General features: G+C 43.4%; 2 protein-coding genes across 3 annotated transcripts in view; both read left to right on the top strand.

Annotated features, from left to right (window-relative positions):
- The first annotated feature begins 8461 nt into the window (after positions 1–8461).
- LOC115132496 (ADP-ribosylation factor 3) lies at positions 8462–18680 on the top strand. 2 transcript variants are annotated; one of them, XM_029665195.2, is made up of 6 exons: positions 8462–8519; positions 8660–8696; positions 9607–9839; positions 11681–11791; positions 12692–12816; positions 13364–18680. In XM_029665195.2, the coding sequence occupies exons 3-6, from the start codon at positions 9692–9694 to the stop codon at positions 13523–13525; spliced, it is 546 nt and encodes a 181-aa protein (XP_029521055.1). In that variant the 5' UTR covers positions 8462–8519; positions 8660–8696; positions 9607–9691; the 3' UTR covers positions 13526–18680. The 2 variants fall into 2 exon arrangements, with proteins under 2 accessions (XP_029521055.1, XP_029521053.1); XM_029665193.2 differs by lacking the exon at positions 8462–8519 and having other exon boundaries at positions 8530–8696.
- A 2248-nt stretch (positions 18681–20928) lies between these two features.
- Positions 20929–21878, top strand: part of LOC115132497 (receptor tyrosine-protein kinase erbB-3-like) — a 37635-nt gene continuing 36685 nt past the window's right edge. Inside the window, exon 1 of the mRNA XM_065020867.1 lies at positions 20929–21299. Within this exon, the coding sequence (XP_064876939.1) occupies positions 21221–21299 (79 nt within the window). The 5' untranslated portion in view covers positions 20929–21220. The remainder of the gene's footprint in view (positions 21300–21878) is intronic.

Raw genomic sequence — 21878 nt, 5'->3', positions numbered from 1 at the left:
CATAGACTGACCAGGTGAATCCAGGTGAAAGCTATGATTCCTTATTGATGTCACCTGTTAAATCCACTTCAATCATTGAGGATGATTGAGGCAATTGAAACATGGATTGTGTATGTGTGCTACTCAGAGAGTGAATGGACAAGACAACAGATTTCAGTACCTTTGAAAGGGGTATGGTAGTAGGTGCCAGGCACAACGGTTTGAGTGTGTCAAGAACTGCAATGCTGCTGTGTTTTTCGTGCTCAACAGTTTCTTGTGTGCATCAAGAATGGTCCACCACACAAAGGACACCCAGCCAACGGCAGGCTAGTAGTCGAAAATGGGTCATTGATGAAAGAGGATAAAGGACGCTGACACGAATTGTGCAGATCAACAGACAGCTGCAGGTAGTCAACTGACAATCCAGTACAACATTGGTACCCAAAGACCCATTAAAGAATGCACAACTCGTTGTACCTTGACACGAATAGGGTATGGCACGCCCGGCGACCTTACATAGTTCCAGTTCTTTCAGAAAAAAACAAGAAACTGCTGTGGCAGTGGCCTAAGGAACTAAAACATTGGACACTGGAAAATTGGAAAAAATATTGCCTGGTCTGATGAATCTTGGTTCCTGCTGTTTCACGCTAATGGGAGGACTAGGGTATGGAGATGAGTACTGTAAGTGCATCCATCATGCCATGCCGCATGTCAATATTTCAGGCTGGTGGTGGTGGTGCATCCCTTCATGGCAGCAGTCTATACATCTGCAAATGTATTTTTTCAGCAGCATAATGCCACAAGAATTCAGTTTACTGCAGTGGCCTGCTCAGTCACCACATCTCAATCCAATTGAGCATCTGTGGGATGAGGTGGAACAAGCTATTCGGAGTAGAGATCCACTACCAGCCAATTTGACACAACTGTGGGAAGCATTGGGCCAGTCAACATGGGCCAGCATCCCTGTGGAGACCTTGTAGAGTCCATGCCCCGACGAATTGAGACTGTTCTGAGGGCAAAAAGGGGGGACAACTCTATATTAGCAAGGTCTTCCTAATGTTTTGTACACTCAGTGTACAATAAACAGAGCAGCAGCAGAGTATATAATGATTGTATGTGAGTGGGTGAGCGGGTGTGTAGAGTCAGTATAAATGTATGTGCGTGTTATGTGTGTGTGAGCAATTGATGGAGTGAGTGTTTGTGTGTTTGTTGGAGTGTCAGTAAATGTAAAATGTGTTGTGCCGTGTCAGAGTGCAGCCATTGTAGCCATTTAGTTAGCTATTTAGTTAGCTATTTAGCAGTCTTATGGCTTGGGGATAGAAGCTGTTCAGGAGCCTGGTGGTGTCAGACTTGATGCACCGGTACTGCTTCCTGTGCGGAAGCAGAGAGAACGGTCTATAGCTTGTGTGGCTGGAGTCTTTGACAATTTTCACACCGCATGATATAGAGTTCCTGGATGGCAGGATGTACTGGGCTGTCCGCACCACTGTCTGTAGCGCCATGCGATTGAGGGCCATACCAAGCAGTGATGCAGTCAATGAAGATGCTCTCAGGGGTGCAGCTGTAGAACTTTTTGAGGATTTGAGGGCCCATGCCAAACCTTTTCAACCTACTGAGGGGGAAGCGGCTCTGTCGTGCTTTCTGCACAACTGTGTGTGCGTGTGTGGAACATTTTAAGTTCTTAGTGATTTGGATACCGAGGAACCTGAAGCTCTCGACCTGCTCCACTGCAGCCCCGTCGATGTGGATGGGCTCACCCCCCTGTTAGGTATTGTCCACGATTAGCTCCTTGGTCTTACTGCTATTAGATGAAGCACAGTGATATCACATTAATTCATCTGTTGGATATATAAACAAAATATCTGACATATATTCACATTTGAATATTGCTATGCTTTTAAATGGTTGAAAGTGCAGTCATCGACACTTGGGTGACAACTAAACCAAAAATCCGACATTGATTTTGCATTGGAATTTGGCTGTGTTTTTAGATGGTTGAAAGCATAGTGTTAACCAATTGGAAAATTCAACTAAGGTCAATAAACTGTCTTTTTAAATGGGTGAATGTAGGTTGTAATCTCATTGATCAATCTGTCAACCAAAAATGACGTAGTGTGCCCTGTGGGAAGGCTACAGGCCTACTCCAAACAGGAGAGAGGTGGTTTACACTCCAAACAGGAGAGAGATGGTTTACACTCCAAACAGGAGAGAGGTGGTTTACACTCCAAACAGGAGAGAGGTGGTTTACACTCCAAACAGGAGAGAGGTGGTTTACACTCCAAACAGGAGAGAGGTGGTTTGCACTCCAAACAGGAGAGACACTCCAAACAGGAGAGAGGTGGTTTACACTCCAAACAGGAGAGAGGTGGTTTACACTCCAAACAGGAGAGAGGTGGTTTACACTCCAAACAGGAGAGAGGTGGTTTGCACTCCAAACAGGAGAGAGCTGGTTTACACTCCAAACAGGAGAGAGGTGGTTTACACTCCGAACAGGAGAGAGGTGGTTTGCACTCCAAACAGGAGAGACACTCCAAACAGGAGAGGTGGTTTGCACTCCAAACAGGAGAGAGGTTTGCACTCCAAACAGGAGAGAGGTGGTTTGCACTCCAAACAGGAGAGAGGGGTTTGCACTCCAAACAGGAGAGAGGGGTTTGCACTCCAAACAGGAGAGAGGTGGTTTGCACTCCAAACAGGAGAGAGGTGGTTTGCACTCCAAACAGGAGAGAGGTGGTTTGCACTCCAAACAGGAGAGAGGTGGTTTGCACTCCAAACAGGAGAGAGGTGGTTTACACTCCAAACAGGATAGAGGTGGTTTGCACTCCAAACAGGAGAGAGGTGGTTTGCACTCCAAACAGGAGAGAGGTGGTTTGCACTCCAAACAGGAGAGAGGTGGTTTGCACTCCAAACAGGAGAGAGGTGGTTTGCACTCCAAACAGGAGAGAGGTGGTTTACACTCCAAACAGGAGAGAGCTGGTTTGCACTCCACAGGATAGAGGTGGTTTGCACTCCAAACAGGATAGAGGTGGTTTGCACTCCAAACAGGAGAGAGGTGGTTTGCACTCCAAACAGGAGAGAGGTGGTTTGCACTCCAAACAGGAGAGAGGTGGTATACACTCCAAACAGGAGAGAGCTGGTTTGCACTCCACAGGATAGAGGTGGTTTGCACTCCAAACAGGAGAGAGGTGGTTTGCACTCCAAACAGGAGAGAGGTGGTTTACACTCCAAACAGGAGAGAGGTGGTTTGCACTCCAAACAGGAGAGAGGTGGTTTGCACTCCAAACAGGAGAGAGTTGGTTTGCACTCCAAACAGGAGAGAGGTGGTTTGCACTCCAAACAGGAGAGAGGTGGTTTGCACTCCAAACAGGAGAGAGGTGGTTTGCACTCCAAACAGGAGAGAGGTGGTGAGACTTGTTTGTTAATGAAGCAGGATATTGTTTCCTGAAATAATTACTTTTAATACTAAAGGAGAGAGGAATCGGGATAGAGAGTGGTGATTATACCATTCAGTCTCTTTCGTGTATATGTGTGTGCCTGAGATCATCTGTCCAGGGTTCACAGCCAAGGGAGATTCACTGCATCATGTGGTGCTGCTACTGAGAACGCTGTGTCCCTGTCTGTCTAAGACAGACACAGACAGACAAATATTGGGTGATTTACACAGTCATCCCACATACCATTCAGTGCCTGGTTAGATTTAAGATAAGATCATTCTCAGACATGCACATATGGGGAATATACTCACCATGGGATCCAGCTTGATCTTTGGGAGATTCAGATGGTCTTAAGCCTTCAATGATCAATATTAGTGTGAACATGTGTCCACTGATTGAGACACCCCTTAGGTAGACTGTGTCTGGATCAAGTGCGCTCGCTCTGGTATTTAGTGAGAGAATAGCAGAGAGGGGGAGACTAAGAAGTACTGCTATGGGATTGGAATGATAAGGGATAACTGGATTTCTGGATTGCATTTCTTCATTCCTTTATCATTTCACCCTGGAGCTGCTGCTACTGCTGTGAAGGGGAATTTCCTGTCACCGTTTCTACTCATGTGTGAGAGAGAGAGGTTGGACAGCCCTGGATCGCTTTGTCTTCCTCTCCTCTTTGTCTGTCTACCTCTGTCTCTGTCAGTCTCTCTCTGTTTCTATCTCGCTCTCTCTCCCACTCCCTATTCTTCTTCCCCTCCTTCCCTCTCTCCCGTCTCCCTCTCTCCTCTCCTCTCCTCTCCCCTCTCTCTCTCTCTCTCTCTTGCTCTCTCACTCTCTCTCTCTCTCTCTCTCTCTCTCCCTCTCTCCTCCCTCTCTCTCTCCCTCCTCCCTCTCTCTCTCTCACCGTCTCTCTCTCTCTCTCTCTCTCTCTCTGTCTCTCTCTCTCCATCTCTCTCTTTCTCTCCCCTTTTCCATCTCTCTCTCTCTCTCTCTCTCTCTCTCTCTCTCTCTCTCTCCCCATCTCTCTCTCTCTCCCCGTCTCTCTCTCTGGCACTGAGGAGATGTATAGCTGCCGTCCTACGGGTTCCTGACCAGTACTATGACTGCAAACAACTTCTGGACATCAGAACAGCGGTCACTAACCTCGATGTAGATGAAATGTCTACTTCAACGAGTTGGCAGCTGCGGATGTACTGCTCATCCCGTACCAGGCCCTAATCCCGGGACTCCTGATTCTTGCTTACAAGCAAAAACTCAAACAGGAAGTACCAGTGACGAAAGTGGTCAGATGAAGCGGATGCTCAGCTTCAAGCAGACCACCATAGTCCCTGCGCCCAAGAACGCCAAGGTAAACTGTCTAAATGACTATCGCCTGCAGCACTCACATCTGTAGATATGAAATGCTTTGAAAGGCTGATCATGGCTCACATCAACACCATCATCCCAGACACCCTGGACCCACTCCAATTCGCACACCGCCCCAACAGATCCACAGATAACGCAATCCCTATTACACTCCACACTGCCCTCTACCACATGGACAAGAGGAACACCTACGTGAGAATGCTCAGTGTTCAACACTGTAGTGCCCTCTAAACTTATCACTACAACTGTGTTCCTGCATACCACACCAACACCATCAGGACAACAGGACAAACAGGACAACATCCTCTCCCTCATCGTCAGCAAGACAAAGCAGCTGATCGTAGACTCCAGGAAATGGAGGGCCGAGCACACCCCCCTCCACATCGACGGGGCTGTAGTGGAACGGGTCGAGAGCTTCAAGTTCCTCAGTGTCCACATCACTAAGGAATTAACATGGTCCACACACATCAACACAGTCGTGAAGAAGGCACCATGGGGAGGCTGAAAAGATTTGGCATGGGCCCTCAGATCCTCAAAAAGTTCTACAGCTGCACCAATGAGAGCATCTTGACTGGTTGTGTCTTTGGCAACTGCTTTGACATCCGACCGCAAGGCGCTACAGAGGGTAATACATCACTGGGTCCGAGCTCCCTGCCATCCAGGACCTCTATACCAGGCGGTGTCAGAGGAAGGCTCTAGTCAGACTCCAGCCACCCAAGTCATAGACTGTTCTCTCTGCTACCACACGGCAAGTGGTACCGATGCACCAAGTCTGGAACCAACAGAAGCCTGAACTGTTTCTACCCCTGTGTCATAAGACTGCTCAATTGTTAGTTAAATTATTAACCAATAGCTACCTAGACTATCTGCATTGACCCTTTTGGCTATAACTCTTTTGACTCATCACATACCCTGCTGCTACTGTTTATTATCTATCCTGTTGCCTAGTCACTTCATAGTTCATAATAATATGTACATACAGTATCTACCTCAACTACCTCGTACCACTGCACATCAACTAGGTACTGGTACTCTGTGTATATAGCAAAGTAACCATCGTTACTCAATGTGTATTTATTCCATGTGTTATTATTAGTATTATTTATTTATTTTCTCTGCATTGATGGCAAGTAAGCATTTCACTGTTAGTCTACACCTGTTGTTTACGAAGCATGTGACAAATACAATTTGATTTGATTTCTCTCCTGCTCCTTCCCCCTCTCTCCCTGTCTCCTACCATGCGGTCTGCAGACGCTGACACATGCACAGCAACACATTGACTGCCCCTAGAGTAATGACAACCAGACCCTGCTGAATTAAAAGGAGAGAGAAGGGGGGAAGTTAGGAAAGATAAAAGTCCTCGATGTTGACTGGCAGGATGATCGTACTGTATGTTTAACAGAAGACGATTCAGTATGTTTAGCTAGATTGAAAGATAGCCTACAGTAGATTGATGCATACAGTGTCTTCAGAAAGCATTCACACCCCTTGACTTATGCCACATTTTGTTGTGTTTCAACCTGAATTCAAAATGTATTAAATATATATATTTTTCTCTCACCCATCTACACACATATCTACTGTTGATACTTTACATTTATACATAAAGGCAAACTTTGTGAGAGAGGGAGAGCGAGAGGAGAAAGAGAGAGAGGATTTATAAAGTATATTCTGTATAAATGCATAGCTCCAAAACATCTGCTTTACGACTGACTCCCCTTTAATTTTTGATGTGGGACATGCAGGGAGAGAGTCAGGGAGAGAGAGAAAACATTACCCAGAACATCAAAGCTCTCATCTCCTCTGCCCTCAATGTGCTCCTCAGCCCTCATTAGTTCTGCAAGCACAACCAACCAGACTTGTGATTGTGTTTGCTGGGGTGCACTCTGGCAAACACTTCAGAGGAATAGGCTCCTTTAAATTATAACTCCAACCCCCGTCCCCCACCCACCACCCCTGGTCGGCCCCTACCCACTGCGCTGTGCTGTAACCCCCCTATAACCTCCTCCGTGCTCCCAACACTCACAAACACAGGCTACGGCACACTCCCCCTGCATCCACTCCACCCTGCTTCCACTCCACCCTGCTTCCACTCCCCCTGCATCCACTCCACCCTGCTTCCACTCCACCCTGTAGTCTGGTGTGCAGCTGCAAACATCTGCTTCACTCTTTTTCCTTCCGCCTCAACCGCTGAATTGATAAACACATCTATCATGCCCAGAGCCCCTGGCAGGCAGACATACTGTAGAGAGAAACACACTACTGGTAAATCAGCACGTAAAAAACTCACTCCTTTTGCCTATTATTAAAGGGCCTTTACTGTATATTCACAGACACTGAGTAGGCCTAGGACATCAAATCAAGAATTTTGAAAGACTATGGGTTTTTGAATTTTGAAAGACTATGGGTTTTTGAATTTGGAAAGACTTTAGTTTTGAAATTTGAAAGACTATGGGTTTTTGAATTTTGAAAGACTATGGGTTTTTGAATTTTGAAAGACTTTAGTTTTGAATTTTGAAAGACTGGGTTTTTGAATTTTGAAAGACTTTAGTTTTGAAATTTGAAAGGCTATGGGTTTTTGAATTTTGAAAGACTATGGGTTTTTGAATTTTGAAAGACTTTAGTTTTGAATTTTGAAAGACTGGGTTTTTGAATTTTGAAAGACTTTAGTTTTGAAATTTGAAAGACTATGGGTTTTTTAAATCATATTTAAAACAGAGAAAATACAGTGAAAGAAGTTCATCAGATGCCTGTATAAAACATTAAAACCCACATAAAGCCGTTCAACTTATGGGCGGAAGGTAGCCTAGTGGTTAAGGGTGTTGGGCCAATAAATTAAAGGTTGCTGGTTTGAATCCCAGAGCTGTCTAGGCACTTAACCCTAATTGCTCCTGTAGGTCTCTTTGGATAAGAGCATCTGGTAAATGCTTCAAAGAGAGTTTTTGAGAAAGACAAAGGCTTGCGATGGTATTGCTATTTAATATGTTTGGTCTGGTCTTCATGAAAAATCACGAGTTATGTATTTGTTTGGTCCATGTCGATTCAGCAAAAGTGAACTAAATCAAAATGGCCCCCTCTTGTGAGAGTGATTCAGTGTAGCTAAATGCTTTCTCTTCTCAGCTCATTGTCTCTGGCACACAACATCTCTGCCAAGAAGTATCCTTTGGCTTTGGCATCGTTTTAGCAGTTCCTCACTTATTTATTAAGGTGTTTCTCAGGTGAATTATTATTATGTTTGCCTTTAGTCAAATGTATTTACTCTCTAATATCTTATAATATAACAAAAACTGTATTTTGTCTCTGATCTCTAACACACACACACACACAAAACGTCTGACAAGCATTAATTGCATTACATGTACAGTAGCAGGGCAACTCGTAATCTTGATTAATTAAATAGGAAAGCAGGGTTTTAATCACAGGGCATGCAACCCGCACAAACACTGCACCATCTCATGCCCTGACCAGAGTTGATGTTCTCAGTTTCAACTCAGAAGGCTAAATCAAGAGCAATCATTGAATTACAAACTCCCCATAAAAAACTAATAGTACATTTTCAACAACAACAACAAAAAATGTACCCCCAGCCTCCTGTCAAGATTTATTGACAGTGAAGGGAGCGCGTGATCGGCCCATGAAGTGATGAAGTGTACTTGGTTCTCTCATCATCGCGAGACCTCTGTCATTCTTGGCGTCTTCTCGCGAGAGTCAAACGCCACTGCCCGAATCCAGCTGGTACGGCTAAAAGAGGTAGGTGGGGATGAGAATGACATTTAGAAAATTATGGATAACGTAAAACTGTTGAAATACAAGAATCGTGTCATGTCATTACAGAAATGAAACAACTATGTGTTGGTAGTGATTCTAGTGAATTAACTTCGTCCATACAGGCCACCTAAGCATTGCGTCGTGTCGTGACTGGAGAAGGTGAGAATCATAATATGCCTATGGATGGAAATAACCATAGCATTTCTGATGTTTACAGTGTGACTGTCTACATGTGATATTTACTAGATTATTATTCGATTGAACCTGCATTTTTTTGTGGTGCGCAGTGTGCTTCGAAGATACAGGGTGTTCCACTCTACAGACCCTGGCGCATTTAGCGGAGGGTGCTGCCATCACTGCGAGTGCTCTTGCGCAACGACAGATGTGTTTTATAGTATCATATGCGGCCACTGCGATGCAGTGATTGAAAGATCTATGTATTCATCCATGTATTTTTTACCTAGGCTATTTAAATATGTTTGACTCAGAACAGAAGACTGTTGTCAGAATGCACCTGCTGTGTCACCCTAGAACAACTTGCTTTAGGACTACGGCCTACTGTAGGGATGAAATCATATATTTCAATGTATAGATTATAACTACTATAAACCACATAATCCCAGCTCAACAAAGGATTGCGGTAGGTAGTGTGAGCCTACAAAGTGGCAGCTCTTCTCACCAGTGTGCAGTCTGCCAGCTGACTGGCCTTCAGACAGGTGGGCTTCCTCAGCCTGCCTGTAGAGGTGTGAAGTAGACTTTATTGCTTAACACCAGGTGTTAATGGGCTGAGTAGTGGTTGAAGGGCTACTGTGTGTCCTCTCTGTGGTTCTGACTCAGTAAATACCATTTAGGCTATGGTTGAATTAGCTTATTCCAGGGTGTAACAGTTTTTTCCTGACCTTGTGACTTGGCCGGGCCTCCGGACTTTTGCCTGGTCAGGTCAGGAAAAACTGAGCCTTACGAATAATTCTCCCAATAGTGGCATGCAACTAGAGACCATTTTTCCTTGGTTAAGTTACAAGATCAGGAAAGACTCTGGGCCCTAACATCCAGCTTCTTTGCCCATCAGCTCTGTAGCAGTGAGTTGAGGTCTGACCAGCCAGCCAGTCACCAGCCAGTCAACCAGCCAGCCAACCACCAGCCAGTCAGTTACCATGGGGAACATCTTTGGCAACCTGCTGAAGAGTCTGTTAGGGAAGAAGGAGATGAGGATCCTGATGGTGGGGCTGGACGCTGCAGGGAAGACCACCATCCTATACAAACTGAAGCTGGGAGAGATTGTCACCACTATCCCCACTATTGGTATGGAAAGTCTCACAATGAAGGTCATTGGCTATAAAGGATGAGAGAAAAGTCAAATGTGTTGTCATGTAGAAATGTTACTTATCCTTGAAGGACCAATGCAGACATTTTTATATCAATATCAACTAATTGCTGGGTATGTGTACAAATTCCGCATTGACTCTGTACCGGTACCCCCTGTATATAGCCTCGTTATTTTATTGTGTTACTTTTTATTTTCTACTTTAGTTTATTTTGTAAATATTTTCTTAACTCTTTCTTGAACTGCATTGTTGGTTAAGTTCGTATAAGTAAGCAATTCATGGTACGTTCTACACCTGTTGTATTCGTCACGCGACAAAAAACATTTGATTTGATTTGATGTAACAATTAAGTAACTTACTGTAATAGATTTCCACAAAAAATACTATTTCTTAAGAAATAATCTTGCTACGACTGTCTGGGAGTGGTTTGAGTGGAGAGGGGAAAACTGAAAACTAGCTGTTATTGGCAATGAGGTTTGGAACTCTCAGAGGCAGCTCTAGCCTTTTGGGGACCCTAAGCGAGATTTGGTTTTACAACTCATTTCAGTTTAAAGCAAATTTCCTGCAATTCTACAAAATTTGCCATGACTTATGCCATGATATCTGAGTGAGAGTCACTAACAAAATCAATGGGGGCCCCATGGAGGTCAGGGCCCCTGGGCATGTGTCCTGCGTGCCTGGTTGGTATTTGGCCATGATTACTACAAGTTTAGATCGCTGGCTAAACTCATTTACCAATCTAAAAATTGCTAGCTGAGTGACGGTCAGTGTCTTTGTTCAGTTTATTTTGCACAAATAGAAAGACAGTTTGTAACAGTAAAACAACAACAACAACAGTATGTGCAGGAGGAGAAAAAAGGACAAAAGGATTTAGTATCTCCCATCTTAATGGTCATAAATCACACACAGTCAGTGTCTGACATAACAAGAGAAAAATTGTTGATGCACAACCAAATTTAAAACTTGCACCTTGTGTATTCTACTGTTCTAACTCTCAACATTATGTTGAGACCCCAACTGAGTTCCTAAAATGGGGGGTTGGCTTATGTCTCCTGGTGCCAGCCCTGGGAACTCTCTTTGTTATTGGTCTATCAACCAGTTTACCGCATGGTGACATCACCATGGAAAGCTGTAACTCCGCCTATGAGAACCTGCTGATTAGAAGCTCCTGTGTAGATTGCATTTTCAACCAGCAACTATCAGGAAATAACACTGATTAAAAAAAAACACACTTTTACAGTGTTAGTTTCATCAGCTGTGATACAAAATACAGGACAAACTGCATTTTAACTGCATTGGCCTTTAATCATTACACACCTACAGCTGTTTATATGGCATTTATAACACACACACAGCTCTTTATAAGGTGTTTATAACATACATACAACTGTTTATATGGCATTTATAACACACACACAGCTCTTTATAAGGTGTTTATAACATACATACAACTGTTTATATGGCATTTATAACACACACACAGCTCTTTATAAGGTGTTTATAACATACATACAACTGTTTATATGGCATTTATAACACACACACAGCTCTTTATAAGGTGTTTATAACATACATACAGCTGTTTATATGGCATTTATAACACACACACAGCTCTTTATAAGGTGTTTATAACATACCTACAGCTGTTTATATGGCATTTATAACACACACACACAGCTCTTTATAAGGTGTTTATAACATACCTACAGCTGTTTATATGGCATTTATAACACACACACAGCTCTTTATAAGGTGTTTATAACATACCTACAGCTATTTATATGGCATTTATAACCACATACTCCTTCCCCTGCTCAGGGTTTAACGTGGAGACGGTTGAGTATAAGAACATCAGTTTCACGGTGTGGGACGTGGGTGGCCAGGACAAGATCAGGCCGCTGTGGAGACACTACTTCCAGAACACACAGGGTAAGTACAGTGGGAGCTAATAAGCTTTAGCTCAGCAGGCTAACACATTCTTGTGACGTGTAAGCTGAGCAGGAGAGCTCTATGAGGTCTGCAGCACTGCTAGGTTTCTGTTCAACCTGATAATTTATTGCACACACCTGGTGTCTAAATCAGTCACAAATTATAGGGGAAGAATGGAAAAAAAAGCACTGGAACTGGCTTTGAGATTTGAATTTGAGGGCTATAGGCCCACGCTGGGACAAAGACTGGCAATTCAGACCTATGACACATCCAACACAATGATGTATTGGGCTGACTCACACTCTGGTTATAGACATTTGCATACTGCATTAACGGCCTCAAATAAGCACGTTTTTCAAGCCAAATTCCAAGCATCTTACCAGATTGGTATTATGATTTTGTCTATTATATATTATTTGTTTTTCTATTATATATTGTACCTATGATACAGTATGTGTAAAAAAAACCTCTTTCACAGCCTATGGAACAGTAAAAGTAGAGTCAGCGACATACATAGATGCAGGAAGTGAACAGCATGAACGTGTACATTTTTGCAACAACTTAGAATGTTGAAGCGCGAGGCTCAACTTCTCCTCTGTTTTGGTCCTGTGGCTACCACATTGTAAAGGCCTGATATGAACCCATGCAGCTGCACAGATACTGTGTGTGACTGTGTGAGAGCCAAGCCTTGTATCTCACTCATCTCTATATCTGTGGTGCTGCAGGTGGCAACGTCATTTCACTGACTACCTTTAACCTGTTCATTCTGATAGAGGGGGATGTCAGACAGTAAACCTTGGTCCTCATAGGGTCTGTAGTGTGTTGACAGGCTTGTTCCGATTCCTGGTTGCTACCTTGAGGGTATGTTGTGTGTTGAAGTCAGGTCTGTTGCGGTTCCAGGTCTGATCTTCGTGGTGGACAGTAATGATCGTGAGCGGGTGAATGAGGCTCGAGAGGAGCTGATGCGGATGCTGGCTGAGGATGAGCTACGAGACGCCGTGCTTCTTATCTTCGCTAACAAACAGGTATGGACAATAAAGTGCTTATTCTATTCTATTTTATTATATTAAAATTGCCTCACTCACCATGTATTTGTATCTGTTACCTGTGTCTAAATCATGTGCTTTTCCTCGCTACCTGTCCTTCTGTTTACCTATGCTTTCCTTACGCCTATCCTACTCTCTCATGTGCTTTTCCTCGCTACCTGTCCTTCTGTTTACCTATGCTTTCCTTACGTCTATCCTACTCTCTCATGTGCTTTTCCTCGCTACCTGTCCTTCTGTTTACCTATGCTTTCCTTACGCCTATCCTACTCTCTCATGTGCTTTTCCTCGCTACCTGTCCTTCTGTTTACCTATGCTTTCCTTACGCCTATCCTACTCTCTCATGTGCTTTTCCTCGCTACCTGTCCTTCTGTTTACCTATGCTTTCCTTACGCCTATCCTACTCTCTCATGTGCTTTTCCTCGCTACCTGTCCTTCTGTTTACCTATGCTTTCCTTACGCCTATCCTACTCTCTCATGTGCTTTTCTCCACTCCTATCCTTCCATCTTTACCTCACGTCCTGTGTAGGACCTGCCCAATGCCATGAACGCAGCAGAGATCACCGACAAGCTGGGGCTCCACTCCCTACGTCACCGCAACTGGTACATCCAGGCCACCTGCGCCACCAGCGGAGACGGCCTGTACGAGGGCCTCGACTGGCTGGCCAATCAGCTGAAGAACAAGAAGTGAGTGGACCAATCAGAGGAGAGTGAGGAGAAACCTTAGTGTCAGCTCTTGAATCAAAAAGTGGTAGTTGGTTTTAGTTGATCCATTAAGTGAAAAATCCTGACATGGTGGGAGTGAAATGTGATTGGTGTGTAGGAAGGGGACTTAGAGAGAATATCCCTATTGCTTGAGGATCCATATCCCCATTCCTTGAGGACATTTTCAGCCTGTTGTCAACTATTACGCGCTGTCCAGCTGCGGGCCATCAATGTCAATACATTAACCTTAATAATAACATTTTAAAAGTATTTAGCAACACCATTTATTTATTTATTTATTATTTATTTCAGAATGGACAATGGCAATGTTAGTTTGGTTTGGAACACAGTATTATGCATGGCCATACAGTAAACGATCTCTTGGAAATGAAATCTGTCTAATGTTATATATTTAGCCAGTCTTCTGACACTATTCTCTTTTTACACTAAAATTGCTACTGCTGGTTGGAGCAATGCAGTAGTGGTAGATATTAATGAACAGTGACATAGGTTTGTGTAAAACACATCCAATATGCAAAAGCATGCTTTTTTCTATGTCAACTGTATATTTACATGTTTTGCTTAACAAGTACAAACATACAGTATCAAAAGTTTTGGACACACCTACTCATTCAAGGGTTTTTCTTTATTTCTACTATTTTCTACATTGTAGAATAATAGTTTAGACATCAAAACTATGAAAGAACACATGGCATCATGTAGTAAGCAAAAGAGTGTTAAACATATTTATATTCTTCAAAGTAGCCACCCTTTGCCTTGATGACAGCTTTGCACTCTCTTGGCATTCTATCAACCAGCTTCATGAGGTAGTCACCTGGAATGCCTTTCAATTAACAGGCGTACCTTGTTAAAAGTTCATTTGTGGAATTTATTTCATTCTTAAACCGTCCAAGAGGACGGTTGAGCTAATGTAGGCTAATGCGATTAGCATGAGGTTGTAAGTAACAAGAACATTTCCCAGGACATGGGAAATACAACATTTTGAACAGAAATGCAATGTTTTATTGGATCAGTCTAAAACTTTGCACATACACTGCTGCAACCTAGTGGCCAAAATCTAAATTGCACATTGGCTGGAATAATACATTATGCCCTCTTGCGTTTCAAAGATGATGGTATTAGGATATTATTTATACTATGTTCTACATTGTAGAATAATAGTGAAGACATCAAAACTATGAAATAACACTTATGGAATCATGTAGTAACAAAAAAAAGTATTTAAGAAATCTAAATATATTTTGGATTATAGATTCTTCAAAGTAGCCACCCTTTGCCTTGATGACAGCTTTGCACACTCTTGGCATTCTTTCAACCAGCTTCACCTGGAATGCTTTTCCAACAGTCTTGAAAGAGTTCCCACATATGCTGAGCACTTGTTGGCTGCTTTGCCTTCACTCTGCGGTCCAACTCATCCCAAACCATCTCAATTGGGTTGAGGTCGGGTGATTGTGGAGGCCAGGTCATCTGATGCAGCACTCCATCACTCTCCTTATTGTTCAAATAGCCCTTACACAGCCTGGAGGTGTGTTTTAAGTAATTGTCCTGTTGAAAAATAAATGATAGTCCCACTAAGCGCAAACCAGATAGGATGGCATATCGCTGCAGAATGCTGTGGTAGCCATGCTGGTAAAGTGTGCCTTGATTTCTAAATAATTGACTGACAGTGTCACCAGCAAAGCACCCCCACACCATCACACCTCCTCCTCCATGCTTCACGGTGGGAACCACACATGTAGAGATCATCCGTTCACCTACTCTGCGTCTCACAAAGACATGGCGGTTTGAACCAAAAATCTCAAATTTGGACTCATCAGACCAAAGAACATATTTCCACCAGTCTAATGTCCATTGCTCAATGTTTCTTGGCCCAAGCAAGTCTCTTTTTCTTATTGGTGTCCTTTAGTAGTGGTTTATTTGCAGCAATTCAACCATGAAGGCCTGATTCACACAGTCTCCTCTGAACAGTTGGTGTTGAGATGTGTCTGTTACTTGAACTCTGTGGAGCATTTATTTGGGCTGCAATCTGAGGCTGGTAACTCTAATGAACGTATCCTCTGCAGCAGAGATAACTCTAGGTCTCCTTTCCTGTAACGGTCCTCATGAGAGAGCCAGTTTCATTGACTGACCTTCATGTCTTAAAGTAATGGTGGACTGTAGTTTCTCTTTGCTTATTTGAACTGTTCTTGCCATAATATGGACTTGGTATTTTTTTTATTACCTTTATTTAACTAGGCAAGTCAGTTAAGAACAAATTCTTATTTTCAATGACGGCCTAGGAACAGTGGGTTAACAGGGGCAGATTTGTACCTTGTCAGCTCGGTGATTTGGACTTGCAACCTTCCGGTTACTAGTTCAACGCTCTAACCACTGCCGCCCCGGTTATATTCTGTATACCACCCCTACCTTGTCTCAACACAACTGATTGGCTCAAACGCATTAAGAATGAAATAAATTCCACAAATGAACTTTTAACAAGGTACGCCTGTTAATTGAAATGCATTCCAGGTGACTACCTCATGTAGCTGGTTGAGAGAATGCAAAGAGTGTGCAAAGCTGTCATCAAGGCAAAGGCTGGCTACTTTGAAGAATCTCAAATATAAAATATATTTTGATTTGTTTAACACTTTTTTGGTTACTACATGTAACCATAGTTTGTTAATGTCTTCACTCATGTTCTACAATGTAGAAAATAGTAAAAAATAAAGAAAAAACGTTGAATGAGTTGGTGTGTCCAAGCCTTTGACTGGTACTGTACACCTGTAAGAATATATGTGACATTTACCTGAAAGTAATCATTGTGGTTGATATGTTCAATTGTAGATATCAGCATTCGTTTATGGACTGATTTGTATAGATGTATGAATATAACATTACAGCTTGTGTATTACATTTCCTACATTGAGTTTGGTTTGGTGCGACAATTGTTTTTGTGGCCTTATACAGTATCACTTGTGTTGAAACCCCTTGCACCCTGATGATGGTTTGTGTGTGGGACCACAGGTGTTGCTAAATATATCACTTCATTTCCATCCTTTAACTCAGTTGAGTCTGTGCGAGATTATTTATTTATTTTTGATGTTATATTACTGTAACAATGCAATTACTTAACATTCCAATTAATAATGTGTGTTAAAAAGCATTGCAACAAGGTTCAGTTATTAATGTTAATGCTCAAAAATGGATTCACGATTGGAGTACATATGTATTGGTGAGTATGTGTCCAGTGATACTAGATCAATACAAATGGCAACATTCAACTTGTGTTTCTTGGAAACATTTCGATTCCTTGTCTTCAAATTGAGTTAGGACTTTTTTTGAGTTTTGGGGTGTTCAGAGGTCCCTATTCACCCCAGCCCTCTCATACCACTAGCCCATGTCCGGTCCCTGCAACAGCCCTGTTTTTCGAGCCCACTCCCCCCCAGCTCCAGCACTGGCCCCCTAACCAAGCCCCCGTCCCAATCTGCCCCCCACAACCTTTCCCCTCCATCTCCAGTGCTGTGTCTCCAGGGGTGTGACAGCAGTATGTGGGTCAGAGAGAGCTGCTCCCTGGGCTCCTGGCCCTCTGGGCCCCCTGCAGGCCAGCCACAATAGCGGCCCCAGGGCGGGTGCCATAGCTGGGATTTTCTTCCGTAACCGGGACACCCCTCGCCCAGGGCACAGACACACTGGCAGCAGCCCCACAATCAATTCATCAATCTGCTGAAGGGAATGGCGACCAGCCTGGATGTGAAGGCCATGCAGAGGACTGGGGACTGGAGCATCAACCTGCCTCCACACACAGCCTTGCCCCGGACTGACAGACAGTCAGAAAGGCGGACACGCTAGGGCCACAAGGGATAATGATGATTCTCTGGTGAAGAATCTGACGAGGTCTGGCAACAGAAGCTTGGGCAATCATGGAGCCATCATAGTAGTCTTGTCATGGAGCCATCATAGTAGTCTGTCATGGAGCCATCATAGTAGTCTGTCATGGAGCCATCATAGTAGTTTGTCATGGAACCATCATAGTAGTCTGTCATGGAGCCATCATAGTAGTCTGTCATGGAGCCATCATTGTAGTCTGTCATGGAGCCATCCCACTCATAGTAGTCTGTCATGGAGCCATCATAGTGGTCTGTCATGGAGCCATCATAGTAGTCTGTCATGGAGCCATCATTGTAGTCTGTCATGGAACCATCATAGTAGTCTGTCATGGAACCATCATAGTGGTCTGTCATGGAGCCATCATAGTAGTCTGTCATGGAGCCATCATAGTAGTATGTCATGGAACCATCATAGTAGTCTGTCATGGAGCCATCATAGTGGTCTGTCATGGAGCCATCATAGTAGTCTGTCATGGAGCCATCATTGTAGTCTGTCATGGAGCCATCATAGTAGTCTGTCATGGAGCCATCATAATAGTCTGTCATGGAGCCATCATAGTAGTCTGTCATGGAGCCATCATAGTAGTCTGTCATGGAGCCATCATAGTAGTCTGTCATGGAGCCATCATAATAGTCTGTCATGGAGCCATCATAGTAGTCTGTCATGGAGCCATCATTGTAGTCTGTCATGGAGCCATCATAGTAGTCTGTCATGGAGCATCATAGTGGTCTGTCATGGAGCCATCCCACTCATAGTAGTCTGTCATGGAGCCATCATTGTAGTCTGTCATGGAGCCATCATAGTAGTCTGTCATGGAGCCATCATAGTGGTCTGTCATGGAGCCATCCCACTCATAGTAGTCTGTCATGGAGCCATCATTGTAGTCTGTCATGGAGCCATCATAGTAGTCTGTCATGGAGCCATCATAGTAGTCTGTCATGGAGCCATCATTGTAGTCTGTCATGGAGCCATCATTGTAGTCTGTCATGGAGCCATCATTGTAGTCTGTCATGGAGCCATCCCACTCATAGTAGTCTGTCTAAAATAATAGTCTGTAGTCTGTAGATAGAACCTCAGATGACAGATTCAGGACTGGCTGACACCTTTTTACTTTTTTTTACAGTAACAGAAGGCTGTTCTTTCCATTTCCCTTACATCTCTATCTGCTATTAAACATTCAAAGTTAAGAGTTGACCCTTGGAGTTGAAAAGTCAGGAAAATTCTGTAATAAACTCAGTGATAAAAACTCTGAATATTGTGTTCTTATGCAACACCATTATTATAGTTAGAAAATGAATTTTGTGTATGTGACATGAATGGCTAAATGTGTATAACATGCTTAATGTGCAATTTTTGCGCCGAAGTTCAGCTAATGAACTTCAGAGGCTCTGTGTTCCATGCAGAGGATACTCAGAGTGCTGGCCTCTGTCTCCCCCTGCTGGATGTACAAGATATGACATGGATTTATTTTTCTTTAACCAGGCAAGTCAGTTAAGAACAAATTCTTATTTTACAATAACGGCAGTGGGAACAGTGTGTTAACTGCCTTGTTCAGGGGCAGACAGACAGATTTTATTTTACCTTGTCAGGTCGGGGATTCGATGTAACAACCTTTCTGTTACTGGCCCAAAGCGCTAACCACTAGGCTACCTGTCGCCCCAAAATCAAGGCACAGCTATGGGATGTACGCACACAAATGAGATACTGCCTGTCTGATGTAAATAAATAAACACTGAGAGAAATGTCAAATGGTCACATCATGCTGCCACTAGATGGACCCACTATTCAAATGGCCCTTCTCTGTTCTGAGTTGTGTGTTCTGTGTTCCATTCTGTTGGAATGAAGCATAGATTCTACGTTCTGGGTTTGGGTTCAGAAGTCACTTAACCATTTGACACTGATGCCATTGTGACAGGCTGCTCCATACACATCAAAGCAGGACTGATTAACCAGTTGACAGGGCTGGAGGACAATACTGCTCTTCACTGCATGGAGAGACAGTACAGCATTTACATTTACATTTAAGTCATTTAGCAGACGCTCTTATCCAGAGCGACTTACAAATTGGTGCATTCACCTTATGACATCCAGTGGAACAGTAGTGCATCTAAATCTTTAAGGGGGGGTGAGAGGGATTACTTTATCCTATCCTAGGTATTCCTTAAAGAGGTGGGGTTTCAGGTGTCTCCGGAAGGTGGTGATTGACTCCGCTGTCCTGGCGTCGTGAGGGAGTTTGTTCCACCATTGGGGGGCCAGAGCAGCGAGCAGTTTTGACTGGGCTGAGCGGGAACTGTACTTCCTCAGTGGTAGGGAGGCGAGCAGGCCAGAGGTGGATGAACGCAGTGCCCTTGTTTGGGTGTAGGGCCTGATCAGAGCCTGGAGGTACTGAGGTGCCGTTCCCCTCACAGCTCCGTAGGCAAGCACCATGGTCTTGTAGCGGATGCGAGCTTCAACTGGAAGCCAGTGGAGAGAGCGGAGGAGCGGGGTGACGTGAGAGAACTTGGGAAGGTTGAACACCAGACGGGCTGCGGCGTTCTGGATGAGTTGTAGGGGTTTAATGGCACAGGCAGGGAGCCCAGCCAACAGCGAGTTGCAGTAATCCAGACGGGAGATGACAAGTGCCTGGATTAGGACCTGCGCCGCTTCCTGTGTGAGGCAGGGTCGTACTCTGCGGATGTTGTAGAGCATGAACCTACAGGAACGGGCCACCGCCTTGATGTTAGTTGAGAACGACAGGGTGTTGTCCAGGATCACGCCAAGGTTCTTAGCGCTCTGGGAGGAGGACACCATGGAGTTGTCAACCGTGATGGCGAGATCATGGAACGGGCAGTCCTTCCCCGGGAGGAAGAGCAGCTCCGTCTTGCCGAGGTTCAGTTTGAGGTGCCACTCAGACCCTAATCCTGTTACTGACTCCAAAATAGTCTACATGGAATGTAAAATAAACAGATTTAGGATGATGCTAAATAATGTTATTGTATTGTTTCAGTAGCCTACTAACCTTTGCTTACAATGTATTTTCATGGATTATCAAGCATGCTGTTATTAGCCTCCATGTTAAGGATTCTGACCATTTAGAGTTTTCATTTTAACCATAGGTTACACACAAGACTAGATAAAAAAACTGGTTTATTACAATATTATAATAAACATCATCACTGTGAATTGAATGACACGTTTTTCTAGATATTATTGTATTTAAAAAGGGCATATTGAAATCATCTGCAGTGTTTTCATATATTTATAAATTAGATTAGGCTAATCCTTGACCTTTTATTTATTTTGCAAATATTATAGTAGTTTTACAGTAGTCACAGAATGAAACAGCCACGAGCGCTCACAAGCAACGAGCACTGATTGGTAAATCAACTGATCTGGCCAATCAAGTGCCTATCTGGTCTGTATCACCGCGAGGGGTGAAAGCTGAGCGTCAAAATACGTGTTCACTTTTGCCAAACTCTGTCTGAATTGACGCACCATATCGGAATTTTTTCACCGCCCATAATCACTTATCTAATAATAAGATCATGTTTCTGCGTCAAGTCAATCTGCCACTTTAAAAAGGCTTCTTATTAGAGTGAAATTTAAAGTAATCGTGGTACTGAATCTTGGACCTATAACTGTAGACTTGAGTCTCGAGTCTTATGAAGATCAACCTTGAATTTATAATTTGTTGAAATAGTTTTACCTTTCCCCAAAAAAGTATCGAACGAGTTGAGGACTTCTTGAGGATTAAACCGACCTGCGCTACTGTATTCCTGGTCATGATTATTATTGGGTTGGTTTGGACCTAGGCATGGACCGTTTGCAGATGTCCGTTCTGTGTATTGTAATTCTAACATGTCTACAGCCCACGTCGTCTCAAACGCAGGAAGGTAAGTGATTTTATGAATGTTGATATGTGTCACTAAATCAACTACAAACTTTGCATTCGGAAAGTATTCGGACCCCTTGACTTTTTCCACATTTTTTACGTTACAGCCGTATTCTAAAATGGATTAAATAAATAAAAATCCTCACCAATCTAAGCACAATTCACCATAATGACAAAGCGAAAACAGGTTTTAAGATATTTTTGCAAATTTATATATATAAAAAAACTGAAATACCTTATTTACACAAGCTCAGGCGCATCCTGTTTCCATTGATCACCCTTGAGATGTTTCTACAACTTGATTGGAGTTCACCTGTGGTAAATTAAATTGATTGGACATGATTTGGAAAGGCACACACCTGTCTATATAAGGTCCCACAGTTGAAGGTGCACAGTTGACAGTCAGGGCAAAAACCATGCCATGAGATTGAAGGAATTGTCCGTAGAGCTCTGAGACAGGATTGTGTGGAGGCAAGATCTGGGGAAGGGTACCAAAACATTTCTGCAACATTGAAGGTCCCCACTGCAAGAACACAGTGGCCTCCATCATTCTTAAATGGAAGAAGTTTGGAACCACCAT

Source organism: Oncorhynchus nerka, linkage group LG7 (assembly GCF_034236695.1).
Source record: "Oncorhynchus nerka isolate Pitt River linkage group LG7, Oner_Uvic_2.0, whole genome shotgun sequence".
NCBI classification, from domain to species: domain Eukaryota; kingdom Metazoa; phylum Chordata; class Actinopteri; order Salmoniformes; family Salmonidae; genus Oncorhynchus; species Oncorhynchus nerka.
Note: the sequence above shows the minus strand (reverse complement) of the source record. Positions and strands in the feature narration are given on the sequence as shown.